Below are 19,046 nucleotides of genomic sequence, written 5' to 3' on the forward strand. Positions count from 1 at the left end.
TTATTTCCCTGTCCAAATCATTTATATATGTATATATACTTTATATGTATTAAAAACAATGGCCCTAGCAATGTCCCTGTGGAACACCACTCTTAATTTCACCTGATTCTAATAAGGTTCCTCGACACCATCACACTCTGCTTCCTGTGTTTTAGCCAATTTTGTACCTGTGTACACACACCATGGAAGAGTTGCAAGCATAAAACCATTACTCCAAAGCCAAATTTCACAATCATACATAATAATACAAGGATTGGGGGCAAAATAATGGCAGCAGATGCTCTGCGCTGATGAGTCAAAATGAAAAAGTTTTTAGCTGTAACTGAAGGTTATTTTTTCTGTGAATAGGCTGATGAACAGTACATAAACAAATGTCTAGAGAACACTGAAGCACTGTGAAGGCTTGTGACTGTATTTCCTTAAACAGAGCTGGCGATTTAATAAACATTGATGACCCCCTGCGCTGCTCAGAAGTACAGGCATATTCTTGACTGTCAGTGAGGCATCTGATAGGTCACAGTTTCATTCTACAGCATAACAAATGTTGCAAGCACACATCTAAAATCGTAAAAAATAACTATACAGCAAACAAAGGAACAGGTGATCCTGCAACAAATGTTACGACCTCCACAGGGCCCCTGATCTCAACATCATCACTTACAAATCTTTTTTGTATATATTTCTTGAATCTAATTAATGACTTCTCCTCTCCAGGTAACAGCTGTGGAGCTGACACATGTCTATCACACAGTTAAGCACAGTAGAGCTATAGTAGTGTTTATAATGCACAGAAGCTGAATGAGGATTTAATTTTATGTTTATAATTATTTGTTTGTGCAGTTGTTTGTGCTTTTGGTATGTTGTTTTGCAACACAAGAGTCCAAACTCTATGTATTGACTTTTCTATTGGGAGTGTTTGGTGGTCTTTAGGGCGTTGTTGCTGTTGCACAAAACTGACTCAATAAACAAACTGAAATAATTTAATATGTACAGGCAAGCAAGAAATTGTAAGAAATATTGAAACTGTTTTTTAGATAGAAATTAATCAGAGTTATTTTCTGCATTATAGAAAATCTGTTAACACTAGAATCCCTGAAGCTTAAGAAAAAATTCGTAATGCCAGGCCACCATAAATTCCTTTGCAGCTCCTCATCAGCATCTTTGTTTTGTAAATGTGTCAAACGGCACAAGCAACAAGCAGCCTGGTATCCCATTCCCCACCGACACAGCTAAAGTTCTCCCAGCTCAGGTATGTTTATCTGGGTGTGAGGCATCTGGAATTGTATAGGGTAAATATTATATTGTTATTTAGAATACATACATACATTTCATGTGTGTTTCATGTCTACAACGATTTGGGTAATTTTAGGAAGACAGGAAATGTGAGGCAAGAAATGATTAATACATAACTAAAACAGAAACTTTTGTTCATATTATACTAATAATGACAAATTGCTGACGTTAAGTGTATAATGTGTGAAGGCTGAAGTCCAGACACCAAGAAGAAGGGGCTCCGGAAGGGAGTGCAGGTTGAGGCGCTCTAGGGGCTTGTTTGCCTCACTGACTAAGTGGGTAGAGGAGTGACTGCGTAAGCGCGAAGGAAGACAGGTGTGCCAACCTCGGACGGTCTGACTGCGCAGTGTGGCGGCAGCCAAGACAGGTGTAGGCAGAAAGGAGTTCGTGCTGCAGAGGCTCTGCCGGCAACGCCTGTGATTGGTGAGCCGGGGAGACAGAAGATGGTGAGCTGCGATCGGGTAAAGAGAGACCGAATTTTAACCTCTATTTTAACAGATTTATTTATTACGGATTTTATCTCCACATTTCACTGATTTTATGGATTTGTTTGTTTGTTTTTTTTTTAAAAAACACTGCACAATGGACATTCAATTTACAAGTGTTGTCAATGAGTAATAAAGTAAAAAAGTCCCAATATTAATTGACACAAAGTATCAGCTTGGTTGGTGCAGTGGTCAGAACTGCTGCCTCGTAATTAAGAGGGTGAGGGTTTGAGTCCGGGCTTCCCCCTTTTTGAACAGTGAGCTATTATTATTATTATTACTATTACACAATAAAAACATACATTTGAGTCTATAACACCCAGTGTAAAAAAAAAAAGTTAGCTTTTTTTTATTATTCAGTTTTATTCTCTCGATTACCTCTCCCTCTCTGAGTTGGGGGCGTTTATCGCCATTCATTTCACAAGAGCAGCATTGACCACAGTTGGAGCTGTGGTTGATACCTGGTCAGAACTATTTGTTGTACCGGCAATCAAAGACATGATGCCCCTGTGACCGCTATCAGGCTATCATGTGGCTGTTGCACCTGTGCAGAACGTGTGAAAAATAACAGATTTGCTGCAATCTCGGATACCTGGCAACGTTTTGTTGAGAAATGTGCTTTGAGATATTACTGTTGATGAGCACCTGTTTCCAAACAAGGCCTGTTGCCTTTTCTTGCAATACATCTCAACCATGCCTGACAAATTTGGCATTAAGATTTGGATTAAGGAAGACTTGGAGACAAACAACATGTGCAATATCACTCCTTGTAAATAACTCATGAAAGAATAAAGTTACGTTAAAACCAAGCACACCATTGTTTTTCTTGTGAAATTCCCAATAAGTTTGATGTGTCACATGACCCTCTTCCTATTGAAAAAAACAAAAGTTGGATCCAAAATGGCCGACTTCAAAATGTCCACCATGGTCACCACCCATCTTGAAAAGTTTTCCCCCTCACATATACTAATGTGCCACAAACAGAAAGTTAATATCACCAACCATTCCCATGTTTATATATATGTATATATGTATATGTGTGTGTGTATGTATATATATATATATATATATATATATATATATATATATATATATATATATATATATATATATATATATATATATATATATATATATATATATATATATATATATATATATATATATATATATATATATATATATATATATATACATACATACACACACACGTCTCTGTGGGCGCAGAGCCTTAATCACATGCCGCAGGAAGCCAGTGAAGCAATTGAGAACAATGGTGACACAGCTTTATGGATTTAAAACCTGGCCATATTTTGTTGTAGCCTTGGGCCCGCTATACCACATTGACAGGATTAACACTCCAGCCAATGTGTAAAAAAACACTGTTCAAGTGTGATACTAAGGTGTCACCTGTTGCAAGGCTGCACTCGGGTCCCAATCCAGGTGGTTCATCATGTAGTAGGTGTGGCAACACACTGTAATCAGCACATGCTCCCAATTTAACTTGCATTGCAGATCTCATCAGTCTCAAACTGCACATTAAATATTGCAGTGTGATCAATAGTAAATTGACCTGCACATGGAAAACCCAGAGATTCTCAGAATACCTCCTTGTTACTTCTGCACCTAAGCCTAGCACTAGCCTTTATACATTTTTCTTGAAGAACTGGTCATGAAACCTTGGCCATTATAATAATATTGACAGTAATAACAGCTTTTATCCCAGCACTAGCCTGGATGATATCCACCTTCATATGGAGATTCCCTTCCTGTACATTAGGAATATACAGTATTGAACAAATCTCTGTGAGACCTTCTGTAGCTGGAGCTATCTTGTTTGTGCAGTACAGTAATCCCTCCTCGATCGCGGGGGTTGCGTTCCAGATCCCCCCGCGATAGGTGAAAATCCGCAAAGTAGAAACCATATGTTTGTTTGGTTATTTTTATATATTTTAAGCCCTTATAAACTCTCCCACACTGTTTATAAATATTCCCCGCAGAGTTATACAGCATAATCCCTTTGTATTCTCTTAGATATTAGGTAAGATTCATTGAAATTATGTATATAAACACACTGTTTATATACAGTAAAACATAAATATTATTTTAAAGATATTGAGTGTCTCCGATATCACATATGTTACAGCCATTACGATAGACAGGCCACCAGCAATAAATACGTACAATGCAAGAAAAATAGTATACAGTAAATGTGTGTACAGTGACACTAAACGTATGTACATTTACTAAGTACTGTAAGTAGAAAATTAATTATGGTTACTCACCAACAATGACATGATGACTTGTCCGATAACAATGAGTTTAATTTTACTGCACAACAAAGGAGAGCGTTACAGCCTTTAAAGGAGCCACTTCAGGCAATTGTGTAGCACTGCCGTTGTTCTTCTTCAATCCAAATCCCTAAAGCAGATTCCATCCAGACTACTGCCTTATTACATCCACTTACAACTCGTTTTGCACCCTGGTTAAAAGGACATAGATCTTATATTCCTTTCCTACTTTTTAAATAAAAAGAATCGTAGCCTTCAACAAATCCAAAACGTTTACCTTTTCGGCAATCGTTAACATCTTCCGTTTGCGTTTGGGCACGGCCCCTGAAGCAGCAGCAGATCATTTTGGAGCCATAATGAAGGGCTTGACTATACACAAAGATAAACACAAATGAGCACAACTCTTTACACAGCGAAACATGTTGATGCTGAATGAGCGAGACGAGACTTCCTGGTTAATACCGCATTCAGCACACAGGAACTTAACTGCGTGCTCTGATTGGTTAGCTTCTCAGTCATCCGCCAATAGCGTCCCTTGTATGAAATCAACTGGGCAAACCAACTGAGGAAGCATGTACAGGAAGTAAAAAGACACATTGTCCGCAGAACCCGCGAAGCAGCGAAAAATCCGCGTTATATATTTAATTATGCTTTCATATAAAATCCGCGATAGAGTGAAGCCGCGAAAGTCAAAGCGCGATATAGCAAGGGATTACTGTATATACTCTTTAATGAATGCTCAGCCATTGACACTTCCCTTTATCTGAACAGAAGTGACCTATTGTTTGCTGCTTGCTCCTGCCTGCCCTTTCAGTGGTATTAGAAAGATTTTCAGTTTTCAAAAAGTGCTGAAAACTGTTTGACACAGCTAACTTTATGGACAATGTAGCTTTGTTGTGTACTGCTCTTAAGTTGCATTTATTTTCGAAATTACTCATCTGCTTCTGCCTTTCCAGACTAGGGTTTCGTGTCCCACGATCTCCCTAAGTGGCACTTGGATACATTTTTCCAGTTCTCATCTGTAACTCAAGTTAAATAGCTCCTACTCTTCAGTAAATTAAGGGTTATCATAATTAAAGTATTTATTGAATGTTGATTTATTTTTTGTTAACAGAATGATACAGACCACTCTCTTCAATATAGCCAGCTTGAACGCCCTATACAAAGCATCAGCCCTGTGGTGACTGTTACACAAGCAGAACGAGGTGAGTAGCCACTGAAGTGTTAAGTGGTAATTGTTGACTTTGTGTGGATATAAATTAGTTAAAATTCATTTATTTAATTTAATCGTTACTAAACCTCCATAATCCAATTAGTGTTATAAAATGCATTTGGCAAAGCCAGACACAATTCTAAAACATTGCTTTTTATTTTATTTAAAATAGATACACTTCAAACAAAATCAAAATGGCATTTAGCATGACTGACTATTGAACAAAAAAGACTATGTATCATTCATTCATCTTCATTTATTGGATGCTAGTAGCTGGAGCTTATGCAAATACCTTTAAAAGCCAAATACCCACTTCTTTTGAATGTTGCATCAGTGTTTACATGCTACATGTTGCATGCTGTATGCATACATGCTATATTTGTTGCCATGTGTTGACAGTCCTCCACAGTCCTATATACGTAACAGTGGATGTGTGCAAGTTGCACCCCAGCATGATCTTGAGCTGTATACACTGGTTAGAAAATGGACAGATGCTTGGACAAATGGGCATCTGTAGAAATGCTAATTGCATTCAGAAAATGAATGAGAAACCTCCATTCATTTATCAGGGCTTTGCAGAACGCTGTTTAAAAGTGACCCATCTCGTTATCTTTTCATCTCTTCTTACGAACATGTAACCATACGAGTTAAACAATTATACATCATTTGGTCGATTAACATTATTTCACTCAGAAAGCATGCACATATCTGTTACTAAATTAATTCCATAATGTACATAAACTAAAAATAACTCCAGCCTGTTGTGTGTATTTTGCTTTTTTCTTTTAAATAGTAAGTATAATTCCTGCACTCGTACTGAAATTTTTTTGTGTGTTCAAAAAAGTATTTCCAGACATGACTTCTGTTGTTTTTCTTTTCAACATGTGTTGAGCCATTGTGGTATTATCAACACTGAGCCATTTTTACATGTAGTTTTTACTCCGTTTTCTCATATACTGTTGTGCCTTCCAAAGTAGTTTGTCTACTTGATATCAAGCATGAGTGCTGTACCGACTTTCTCAGTACTATGAGAGCTGTAAAAAAGCTGGCACAATTCCATTTTCAGCACTTTAGTATAGAATTAGTGCCAAAATATTGCTTCTTCTGACATCTCTAATATTTATTTACAATATATGTTTAAAATGTGTGTATGTATGTTTATACTGTATCTAATCTAAATCAGCTGATTTTCACTAAAAAAAAGACTAGATTGATAAATTGGCAGATAGCTAAAGTCAATCAATTCAACCCCTGCTTTTTTTCAGCTTTATGGTAATTTAGTTGCAGTGCTTTTTAAGCAAGATATCATGGTAGTTGATCCAGCACCATCTTTTTTTTTGTGCAGCAAACTTCCTGCAGCATAAAGAGCAGCAAGTCAAGGCTTGTTTTAGCAGAGAGCAAGAGGTGATTAGAATATTAGTCTTTACCTTAAAGAAAGTGGAGTCATTTACTCAGAAAAATGAATCGCTGTAGTGGTCCTGTGCAATTAGACAAATGGCAAAAAAAGCTTCTTCATTGAATTTAGACCTTTTTAATTTTTATTTAAATTAAAAGGACACCATTTGGATTTGGACAGCAATCTTGTTTTAAGTGCAGCAGCTTGGATGAAGAAAAGATAAAGACAAATTTGAAATTGCTGCTTAATAAACAATAGACTTGTTAGCTTAATAGCAAAATGCATCTTTTATTTATAAACCTGTTAAGCATGTTAGTCTTCTGTCTTCTTGATGAACATTTGATAATTTTTTTTTTTGATTTGTACTGTGTTTATTATTTGATGCTGTGCGTCATACAGCATACATTCTGGTAAGAAACAAGTACTACATAATTAAATCCATATTTATAATAACACCTCAAGAATTACAGATGTCTAGTTGATACACTGAATAAAAAACACACCTATATACATATAGTGCATGTATATTTACATATAGAGAAATGAGGAAAATTGCTTTTCTTAAATTAAGCCTAGTTTCAGAAAAAATTAAATAATATGATAGCTTGAAATTAATTAGAAGCATTTGATTTTTTTATTCCATATGTATTGTGGATATATATTTTTGCACATGCTTTATTAGTTAAACTAGTATTTTAAGGAAATTTTCTTTTAAAAATCCAGATCAGAGCATCATTAATATGCAAAAGGGGAGTGATTAATAAATAAGGTGCAACACTGTGTTTCCTCAGCAGTGTCTGTATTACTAGTTTCTTAACATTTCCAGTACATTACCCCTTTTAATTCTTCAGCACTACAGTTTTTTCTTCAAAACTACAGTTTTTTCTATACATAACTTTCAACAATTATAATCACTAGGGCTTGTATTCTCTTTTTCATCTCTATTAAAACTTTTATTATTTCCTTAAATTTAATTTATTCAGGGATTTTTTTCTAGCTGAGTTTTTGACTTAAAATATTCTGTGCAAAAAGTTCATTCTCATATTCTCCACCTTGATCATGGTGAATGAGAGAAGAAAAAACAAACTTGTGCGTGTGTGTGTATATATATATATGTATATATATACATTTTGAATATGATGCCACAAGCTTGGCACAACTGTCCTTGGCCAGTTTCACCCATTCCTCTTTGCAGCACCTCTCAAGCTCCATCAGGTTGGATGGGAATTGTCGGTGCACGGCCATTTTAAGATCTCTCCAGAGGTGTACAATCGGAATTCAAGTCTGGGCTCTGGCTGGACCACTCAAGGACATCACAGAGTTTTCCTGAAGCCACTCCTTTGATATCTTGGCTGTGTGCTTAGGGTCGTTCTCCTGCTGAAAGATGAACCGTCTCCCCAGTCTGAGGTCAAGAGTGCTCTGGCGCAGGTTTTCATCCAGGATGTCTCTGTACATTGCTGCAGTCATCTTTCCCTTTTTCCTGACTAGTCTCCCAGTTCCTACCGCTGAAAAACATCCCCACAGCATGATGCTGCCACCACCATGCTTCACTGTAGGGATGATATTGGCCTGGTGACCAAACGTGACTCCTGGCATTTACACCAAATAGTTCAGTCTTTGTCTCATCAGACCAGAAAATTTTGTTTCTCATGGTCTGAGAGTCCTTCAGGTGCCTTTTGGCAAACTCCAGGCGGGCTGCCATGTGCCTTTTACTAAGGAGTGGCTTCCGTCTAGCCACTCTACCATACAGGTCTGATTGGTGGATTACGGCAGAGATTGTTGTCTTTCTGGAAGGTTCTCCTCTCTCCACAGAGGACCTCTGGAGCTCTGACAGAGTGACCATCGGGTTCTTGGTCACCTCCCTGACTAAGGCCCTTCTCCCCCGATCGCTCTGTTTAGATGGCCGGCCAGCTCTAGGAAGAGTCCTGGTGGTTTCGAACTTCTTCCACTTATGAATGATAGAGGCCACTGTGCTCATTGGGACCTTCAAAGCAGCAGAAATTTTTCTGTAACCTTCCCCAGATTTGTGCCTCGAGACAATCCTGTCTCGGAGGTCTACAGACAATTCCTTTGACTTCATGCTTGGTTTGTACTCTGACATAAACTGTCAACCGTGGGACCTTATATAGACAGGTGTGTGCCTTTCCAAATCATGTCCAATCAACTGAATTTACCACAGGTGGACTCCAGTTAAGCTGCAGAAACATCTCAAGGATGATTTCGGGAAACAGGATGCACCTGAGCTCAATTTTGAGCTTCATGGCAAAGGCTGTGAATTCTTACGTACATGTGCTTTCTCAATTTTTTTATCTATACTAATAAAAGGCAAAGCCCTCACTCACTCACTCACTCACTCACTCACTGACTCACTCACTCACTGACTCATCACTAATTCTCCAACTTCCCGTGTGGGTGGAAGGCTGAAATTTGGCAGGTTCATTCCTTACAGCTTCCTTACAAAAGTTGGGCAGGTTTTATATCGAAATTCTACGCGTAATGGTCATAACTGGAAGCAGTTTTTCTCCATTTACTGTAATGGAGATGAGCTTCAACGCCGTGGGGGCGGAGTTTCGTGTGACATCATCACGCCTCCCACGTAATCACGCAGTCCATAGAAAACCAGGAAGACCTAAAAAAAGCGCTGAAGAAAACATGCATTATATAATTGAGAAGGCAGCGAAACAATAAGAAGCGAGCGAGTGACATATACAACCATATTCATGACTTCTGCTACTTCGGAAACAAAGCACGATGTAAACCTACACTTTAAATTAAGTTCATAGACAGGCTGCCGCTGGCGTTTGTAATTTAGTGCCTGCCCATATAAGGCCGTCCGTCCGCGGCAATCCAATAGCAAACTCCCACTAAATATTCACGGGTTAAGGACTGTGCTTATGCAGAGGAAGATGAGATGGTCAGGGTGGTGTTTGGTACAAACTCAGCGAAACTGCGAGAGAAAGTTTTAAGTGCCAGGACTAAGGTAACATTAAATACAGCCATGGACATAGCACGAGATGGCACCAGCACAGCTGGGAAACTTCGATGCATGTACACCGAGCGGCTCACGTGAACTGGCGTGCACAGATAAAAAGCAACAGTTCCAAAGAGCGCTGAACAAAAACCGAATTACACAATTGAAAAGGCAGCAAAAATATGAAGCGCCTCATACATACAAGCATATTCATAAATCCAAAACAAAGCACACGTTGGAAAAAGTCAATGTCCCGCTAAAGGAAGACAGTGTAAAAAACCGTGCATGCAGTGTGTCAGGTCTCAGATAAAGAAGAAGACGAGCTGTTTATTGATGCAGTAAGAAACGAATCGATGAATGAAACCTGTCATCTTTACAACGATTGACAAACACGGAATGTAACTTGAACACAACACATCCTACAAATACGAACCTGATTGAAAGAAATAATGATAATCAAATCCTTGATGACAGCAACACTCAGTAACACTCACAAAACAAATACTGTATATTGACAGTCATGTTACGTTATTTTTAAAATGTTCCCTTTTCTTTTCATAGCTTTTTAACACACTACTTCTCGCTGCGATACGCGGGTATATATATATATATGTATATATATATAACCCGATCTACATACTCGAATAATGGATACTTTATTCGCCATCAATGATTGTTTTGGTAAAGCCATACTCAGTGTATTCATTAGATGAACGGTAAAAAAGTAAGAGCGAGGGAAGGATGACTTATTGAGGCATGCAGGCTGTAGTGCGCGTCAACTCTATCTGAATTGCGCGATCACATTTGAAAAAATATATCTTTTCAAGTTCTATTTAGTCCATATGTGTCAAACTCAAGGGCGCGGGCCACATCCGCCCGGCGTGTAATTATATCCGCCCGAGATCATTTTATATACTGTATTATTGTTATTAAAGCCGGGTATATGAAGCGCTGGTAACACAATAAACTACAGATCCCATAATGCAGCGCTTCAGCTGCCTTGCCGAACACTTACCGAGTTAATCAAGTTACTGCGAAGCTAGCTCACACGATGCTGAAGAGAAAAGTTGATTCTGAAAATAGAGCCTTTAAAAACCGATGGGAGGCTGAGTATATGTTTACTAAACCCGTGTGTCTCATTTGTGGAGCTAATGTGGCTGTAATTACAGAATTTAATCTAAGACGGCACTATGAGACAAAACATCAGGTTAACCTGAATGCAATGCAGAAGATACAGAAAGCAGCATAATTAAATAAGAATCTGACACTTCAGCGGACGTTTTAACCCGTGCACAATCACAAAGTGATTTCAAGTGAAGCTGCTTTTATGGGAGACACAAATGCACCAGTGCACCTTGCCTCACTTTCCCTGTTGCCAAGTAATGTTGAACCAAGTCGTCACTACGGTGTTCCCAAATACGCACTTTGCTGATAAACTGAGCGCACTGAGTTTGCACGGCGCTTTGGTGACTTCGAAGAACAAAAAAAGTCCGTCTACATGCGGCTCGAACCTTATGCATGCATTATGTTCATAATATCCACGCAGACTTGCACGTAAGAGCGGGAGTTATCCGTTTTAACAAGCAGCGTATTGCACTGATACGAAATAGCTGTGTGTGTATATATGTAGATATGTATGTATATGTATATATATGTTTATATATGTGTGTGTGTATGTATGTGTTTATATGTATGTGTTTATATATGTGTGTGTGTATGTATGTATATATATATGTATTTGTGTGTATATATATGTATATATATATATGTGTATATGTATAGATATGTATATATATATATGTTTATGTATGTGTGTAAATATATATATATATATATATATATATATATATATATATATGACAACAACACTCATCACTCACAACAGTGACAAAACAATTACATTGACAATCATGTTACGTTATTTTCAAAATGTTTCCTTTTCTTTTTCATTGCTTCTTTAACACACTACTTCTCCTCATGCGCTGGTATTTTATATTTTTAATAAATTTGCAAAACCTCAAGTAAACTTTTTCATGTTGTCATTATGGGGTGTTGTGTGTAGAATTCTGAGGAAAAAAATGAATTTAATCCATTTTGGAATAAGGCTGTAACGTAACAACATGTGGAAAAAGTGATGCGCTGTGAATACTTCGACTTTCGCGGCTTCACTCCATCGCGGATTTTAAATGTAAGCATATCTAAATATAAATCACGGATTTTTCGCTGGTTCGCGGATTTCTGCGGACAATGGGTCCTTTAATTTATGGTACACGCTTCCTCAGTTTGTTGGCTTAGTTAATTTCATACAAGGGACGCTATTGGCGGATGGCTGAGAAGCTACCCAATCAGAGCACGTATTACATATTAAATAAAACTCCTCAATGATATACGATATGCTTCCCGCGCGCTGCTTCGCACAATTAAGAGCTCTAACAGCCCGTATTGATTTTTCATTGTTTGCTTTTCTCTGTGTCTCACTCTCTCTGAAAAATACAGGCAGATACTTATCCATCATGCAATACCATCAGGGAGACGTATGATTGGCCCCATTATCTGCTCCTGACGGAGGGGGTGTGAGCAAAGGGGCTGTTTGCACAGTGGCTGTTTGCTTAGAAGATAGGGACACGCCTGTAAAAAAAATGCTGAAAGGCTACCTTCACATTGATCCCTTCATTGCGCCGCTTTATCGCGGTGCTTGCATACTTGCATACTTAAAAGCGCAACAGCCCTATTGATTTTTGATTGTTTACTTTACTCTCACTATCTGACATTCTCTGCTCCTGATGGCGCACCTTGAAGAGGAAGATCTGTTTGCATTCTTTTAATTGTGAGAAAGAACTGTCATCTCTGTCTTGTCATGGAGCACAGTTTAAACTTTTGACTAAAGGGTGTTATTTCATGTCTAGGGGGCTCTAATAATGTTAAAAAACATATTTAGAAGGTCGTAAACAGGTTTTCAATGCTCTAACTGCGAAAATATTAGATTTATAAATAAAGAATCCTACTTCTTGGAAATCCATTTATCTGTCTGGAGCGGATCAACCGCTATTAACGAGGGTTTACTGTATATCTATGCGGAGAATATTTATAAATAGTGTGGGAGAGTTTCTAAGAGCTTAAAATATATAAAAATAACCACACAAACATATGGACTCTACTTTGCGGATTTTCACCTATCGCGGGGGGTTCTGGAACGCATACCCCCGCGATCGAGGAGGATTACTGTATATATATATATATATATATATATATATATATATATATATATATATATATATATATATACACTAGTAATATACCCTCAAGCTTGAGAAGTAGTGTGTTAAAGAAGTTATGAAAAAGAAAAGGAAACATTTTAAAAATAACGTAAGATGATTGTTAATGTAATTGTTTTGTCATTGATATGAGTGTTGTCATATCTATCTATCTATATATATATAAACTGCTCAAAAAAATTAAAGGAACACTTTGAAAACACATCAGATCTCAATGGGAAAAAGAAATCCTCCTGGATATCTATACTGATATAGACTGGGTAATGTGTTAGGAATGAAAGGATGCCACATCGTTTGATGGAAATGAAAATGATCAACCTACAGAGCCCTGAATTCAAAGACGCCCCAAAATCAGAGTGAAAAAATTATGTGGCAGGCTAGTCCATTTTGCCAAAATTTAATTGCAGCAACTCAAAATTGTACGCAGCACTTTGTATGGCCCCTGTGTTCTTGTATACATGCCTGACAACATCGGTGCATGCTTCTAATGAGATGACCGATGGTGTTGTGGGGGATCTCCTCCCAGATCTGTACCAGGGCATCACTGAGCTCCTGGACAGTCTGGGGTGCAACCTGGTGGCATTGGATGGACCAAAACATAATGTCCCAGAGGTGTTCTATTGGATTTAGGTCAGGAAAGTGTGGTGGCCAGTCAATGGTATCAATTCCTTCATCCTCCAGGAACTGCCTGCATACTCTCACCACATGAGGCCAGGAATTGTCGTGCACCAGGAGCCACTGTACCAGCATAGGGTCTGACAATGGGTCCAAGGATTTCATCCTGATACCTAATGGCAGCCAAGGTGGCTTTGTCAAGCCTGTAGCGGTCTGTGTGACCCTCCATGGATATGCCTCCCCAGACAATCATTAACCCACCACCAAACTGCTCATGCTGAATGATGTTACAGGCAGCATAATGTTCTCCATGGCTTCTCCAGACCCTTTCACTTCTGTCACGTGCTCAGGGTGAACCTGCTCTCATCTGTAAAAGCACAGGGCACCAGTGGTGCATCTGCCAATTCTGGTATTCTATGGCGAATGCCAATCGAGCTGCATGCTGCTGGGCAGTGAGCTCAGGGCCCATTAGAGGACATGGGGCCCTTGGGTCACCCTCATGAAGTCTTTCTGGTTGTTTGGTCAGAGACATTCACACCAGTGGCCTGCTGGAGGTCATTTTGTAGGGCTCTGGCAGTGCTCATCCTGTTCCTCCTTGCCCAAAGGAGCAGATACTGGTCCTGCTGATGGGTTATGGACCTTCTATGGCCCTCTCCAGCTCTCCTAGAGTAACTGCTTGTCTCCTAGAATCTCCTCCATGCCCTTGAGACTGTGCAGGGAGACACAGCAAACCTTCTGGCAATGACACGTATTGATGTGCCATCCTGGAGAAGTTGGACTACCTGTGCAACCTCTGTAGGGTCCAGGTATCGCCTCATGCTACCAGTAGTGACACTGACTGTAGCCAAATGCAAAACTAGTGAAGAAACAGTCAGAAAAGATGAGGAGGGAAAAATGTCAGTGGCCTCCACCTGTTAAACCATTCCTGTTTTGGGGGTCATCTCATTGTTGTCTCTCTAGTGCATCTGTTGTTAATTTCATTAACACCACAGCAGCTGAAACTGATTAACAACCTCCTCTGCTACTTAACTGACCAGATTAATATCCCATAAGTTTCATTGACTTTATGCTATACTCTGATTAAAAAGTGTTCCTTTAATTCTTTTGAGCAGTATATATATATATATATATATATATATATATATATATATATATATATATATATATATATATATATATATATATATAAAATGTCAAAAATTATACAAATTCAAATATGAACATGCTGTATAACAAAACCTGGAAATATAAATTAAATTTGTTCTTTTCAGCACTAACAAATCAAATCATTCAGTTGTTTTTCGTCATATGTCATGTTATTAGAGCTGGACGCCTGGTATCTTTTTTTGGCAACACGTTCGTTTATGTTTGGTGTAAGGTTCTGTGTTATGGAGATTGCCCGGATGGACAGCAGTTGCTCATCAGTGAGGCGACTCCTGTGTGCTGTTTTGTTAGTCGTCATCACTGAAAAGAGCTTCTCACACAGATATGTGCTACCAAACATGCACAAGATTCGAGCCGCATGTAGACGAAGCTGGAGCATTTCTGCGGGAATGGAGTGAATAAACTGTGCGGGCACTGCAGTATCGTACTTTGCCTTCAGTGTGCTATTACACTGCAGCTCAATGACCTCCATCTGAATCTGCACAGGTGCAGTTTCCACATCGACGGCAAATGGGTTGCGAAACAACTCAAAATTCTTTTTTTGTTCTTCAAAGTCACCAAAACGCCGTGCAAACTCAGTGCGCAGTAAGCTCAGTTTATCAGCAAAGTGCGTATTTGAGAACACCGTTGTGCAGACTTGGTTCAGCATTACTTGGCAACAGGGAAAGTGGGGCAAGTTGCACTGGTGCATTTGTGTCTCCCATAAAAGCAGCTTCACTTGAAATCACTTTGTGATTTTGCACGGGTAAAAACGTCTGCTGGATTTAGGGTTGCCACCCGTCCTTTAAAATACGGAATCGTCCAGTATTTGAGAATAAAATTGCGCGTCCCGTTTTGAATCAATACGGGACGGGTTTTGTTCCGAATTTTTTTTAAAGCAGCATCTCATGCAAATCATCCCACACGCATTTTATGAAGATGCCTCCTTTCCTACTTTTGATTGGGTAATACTTGATGTCATCGTTAGTTTGGTCTTTTTAACTGTCCAGTGAGGAGGGCGGGTCTTTTAAGTAGAGTCTGCAAAGTGTGCGTCCCTTATTTTTTTGTATTAAAAGTGGTAACCTTAGCTGGATTCTTCTTTAACTCTTCTGATTTCTATATCTTCTGCATTGCATTCAGGTCTTTCAAGTTATCGTGATGTTTTGTCTCATAGTGCCGTCTTAGATTAAATTCTGTAATTACAGCCACATTAGCTCCACAAATGAGACACACGTGTTTTTCCGGCAATGTCATAAAACATATACTCAGCCTCCCATCGATTTTTAAGGGCTCTATTTTCAGAATCACCTTTTCTCTTCGGCATTGTGTGGGATAGCTTTGCAGTAACTTCCAGCATCATAAGCTAGACTTGATTAATGCGGTAAGTGTTCGGCAAGGCAGCTGAAGCGCTGCATTGTGGGATCTGTAGTTTATTGTGTTACCAGCGCTTCATATCCCTGGGCCATTAATAACAATAATATACAACTCTCGTTTATATCCTGCGTCCTCTCATTAAACTTGTACCCCGCATTACCCGTGGGCATGCACGCCAGCGGCAGCCTGTCTATGAACTTAATTTAAATTTTATGTTTACACCGTGCTTTGTTTCCGAAGTAGCATGACTCATGAATATGGTTGTATATATGTCATTCGCTCGCTTCCTATTGTTTCGCTGCCTTCTCAATTATATAATGCATGTTTTCTTCAGCGCGTTTTGGAGCTCTTCCTGGTTTTCTCGCACTGCGTTAAAAGTCAGTTCCGCGTGATTACGTGGAGGCTTGATGATGTCACACGAAACTCCGCCCCCACGGCTTTCGCGGTCAACTCCATTACAGTAAATGGAGAAAAATCGCTTCCAGTTATGACCAGTACGCGTAGAATTTCGAAATGAAACCTACCCAACTTTTGTAAGGAATCTGTAAGGAATGAGCCTGCCAAATTTCAGCCTTCTACCTACACAGGAAGTTCTATACAGTGGTGTGAAAAACTATTTGCCCCCTTCCTGATTTCTTATTCTTTTGCATGTTTGTCAAACAAAATGTTTCTGATCATCAAACACATTTAACCATTAGTCAAATATAACACAAGTAAACACAAAATGCTGTTTTTAAATGATGGTTTTTATTATTTAGGGAGAAAAAAAAAATCCAAACCTATTTCGCCCTGTGTGAAAAAGTAATTGCCCTCTGAACCTAATAACTGGTTGGGCCACCCTTAGCAGCAATAACTGCAATCAAGCGTTTGCGATAACTTGCAATGAGTCTTTTACAGTGCTCTGGAGGAATTTTGGCCCACCCATCTTTGCAGAATTGTTGTAATTTAGCTTTATTTGAGGGTTTTCTAGCATGAACCGCCTTTTTAAGGTCATGCCATAGCATCTCAATTGGATTCAGGTCAGGACTTTGACTAGGCCACTCCAAAGTCTTCATTTTGTTTTTCTTCAGCCATTCAGAGGTGGATTTGCTGGTGTGTTTTGGGTCATTGTCCTGTTGCAGCACCCAAGATCGCTTCAGCTTGAGTTGACGAACAGATGGCCGGACATTCTCCTTCAGGATTTTTTGGTAGACAGTAGAATTCATGGTTCCCATCAGGTCCTGAAGCAGCAAAACAACCCCAGACCATCACACTACCACCACCATATTTTACTGTTGGTATGATGTTCTTTTTCTGAAATGCTGTATTCCTTTTACGCCAGATGTAACGGGACATTTGCCTTCCAAAACTTTCAACTTTTGTCTCATCAGTCCACAAGGTATTTTCCCAAAAGTCTTGGCAATCATTGAGATGTTTCTTAGCAAAATTGAGACACGCCCTAATGTTCTTTTTGCTTAACAGTGGTTTGTGTCTTGGAAATCTGCCATGGAGGCCGTTTTTGCCCAGTCTCTTTCTTATGGTGGAGTCGTGAACACTGACCTTAATTGAGGCAAGTGAGGCCTGCAGTTCTTTAAACGTTGTCCTGGGGTCTTTTGTGACCTCTCGGATGAGTCGTCTCTGCGCTCTTGTGGTAATTTTGGTCGGCCAGCCACTCCTGGGAAGGTTTACCACTGTTCCATGTTTTTGCTATTTGTGGATAATGGCTCTCACTGTGGTTCGCTGGAGTCCCAAAGCTTTAGAAATGGCTTTATAACCTTTACCAGACTGATAGATCTCAATTACTTCTGTTCTCATTTGTTCCTGAATTTCTTTGGATCTTGGCATGATGTCTAGCTTTTGAGGTGCTTTTGGTCTACTTCTCTGTGTCAGGCAGCTCCTATTTAAGTGATTTCTTGATTGAAACAGGTGTGGCAGTAATCAGGCCTGGGGTGGCTACGAAATTGAACTCAGGTGTGATACACCACAGTTAGGTTATTTTTAACAAGGGGCAATTACTTTTTCACACAGGGTCATGTAGGTTTGGATTTTTTTCTCCCTAAATAATAAAAACCATCATTTAAAAACAGCATTTTGTGTTTACTTGTGTTATATTTGACTAATGGTTAAATGTGTTTGATGATCAGAAACATTTTGTGTGACAAACATGCAAAAGAATAAGAAATCAGGAAGGGGGCAAATAGTTTTTCACACCACTGTATATATACTGTATATATATAGCGAAATACCCGTGCTTGGCAGCGGAGAAGTAAAAAGAAAAGGAAACATTTTAATAATGACGTAACATGATTGACAATGTAATTGTTTTTTCATTGTCATGAGTGTTGCTGGCATATATTTATATACATACATACATGTGTACATATATACACACACACATATACTATGGGGTGCCAAACAGGCAAATAAATTGATTTTGTGAATATATAAAGTCAAGTCAGAATATATAAAGTCAAAACTTGAATATATAAAGTCATTCCCGAATATATAAAGTCAAAACTTGAATATATAAAGTCAGCGCTGGAATATATAAAGTCAAAACTTGAATATATAAAGTCATTCCTGATTATATAAAGTCAACATCGGAGTATATAAACTCACTCCTGAATATATAAAGTGAAAGTCGAAATCTATTGATTGAAACGACTCTGACCTGAACTAAGTTAACAAAAACGTATTCAGAAAAATAAATTAAAAAAACACTGTTCGGTTAATGTTTTGAAAATGATGCATGTGCCCTGCCCAGGATTTTTTTCTGCCTTGTGCCCAGTGTTGGCTGGGATTGTCTCCAGCAGACCCCCGTGACCCTGTGGTCGGATTCAACGTGTTGGGAAATGGATGGATATTCCAGCACTGACTTTGTATATTCCGACGCTGACTTTATATATTGAAGTTTTGACTTTATATATTCCAGCGTTTATATATTCCGAAATATTCCAACGCCGTCTTTATATACTCAGGTTTTGACTTTATATATTTGGGAATGACTTTAG

General features: G+C 38.8%; 1 protein-coding gene across 2 annotated transcripts in view; it reads left to right on the forward strand.

Moving 5' to 3' along the window:
* ppp1r12c (protein phosphatase 1, regulatory subunit 12C) overlaps positions 1–19,046 on the forward strand; it is a 252,081-nt gene that overhangs the window by 154,869 nt on the left and 78,166 nt on the right. For both annotated transcript variants that reach the window (XM_039773835.1, XM_039773836.1), the window contains exon 14: positions 5,184–5,274. In XM_039773835.1, the coding sequence (XP_039629769.1) occupies positions 5,184–5,274 (91 nt within the window). The remainder of the gene's footprint in view (positions 1–5,183; positions 5,275–19,046) is intronic.

This window comes from Polypterus senegalus, chromosome 13 (assembly GCF_016835505.1).
Source record: "Polypterus senegalus isolate Bchr_013 chromosome 13, ASM1683550v1, whole genome shotgun sequence".
Classification (NCBI taxonomy): domain Eukaryota; kingdom Metazoa; phylum Chordata; class Cladistia; order Polypteriformes; family Polypteridae; genus Polypterus; species Polypterus senegalus.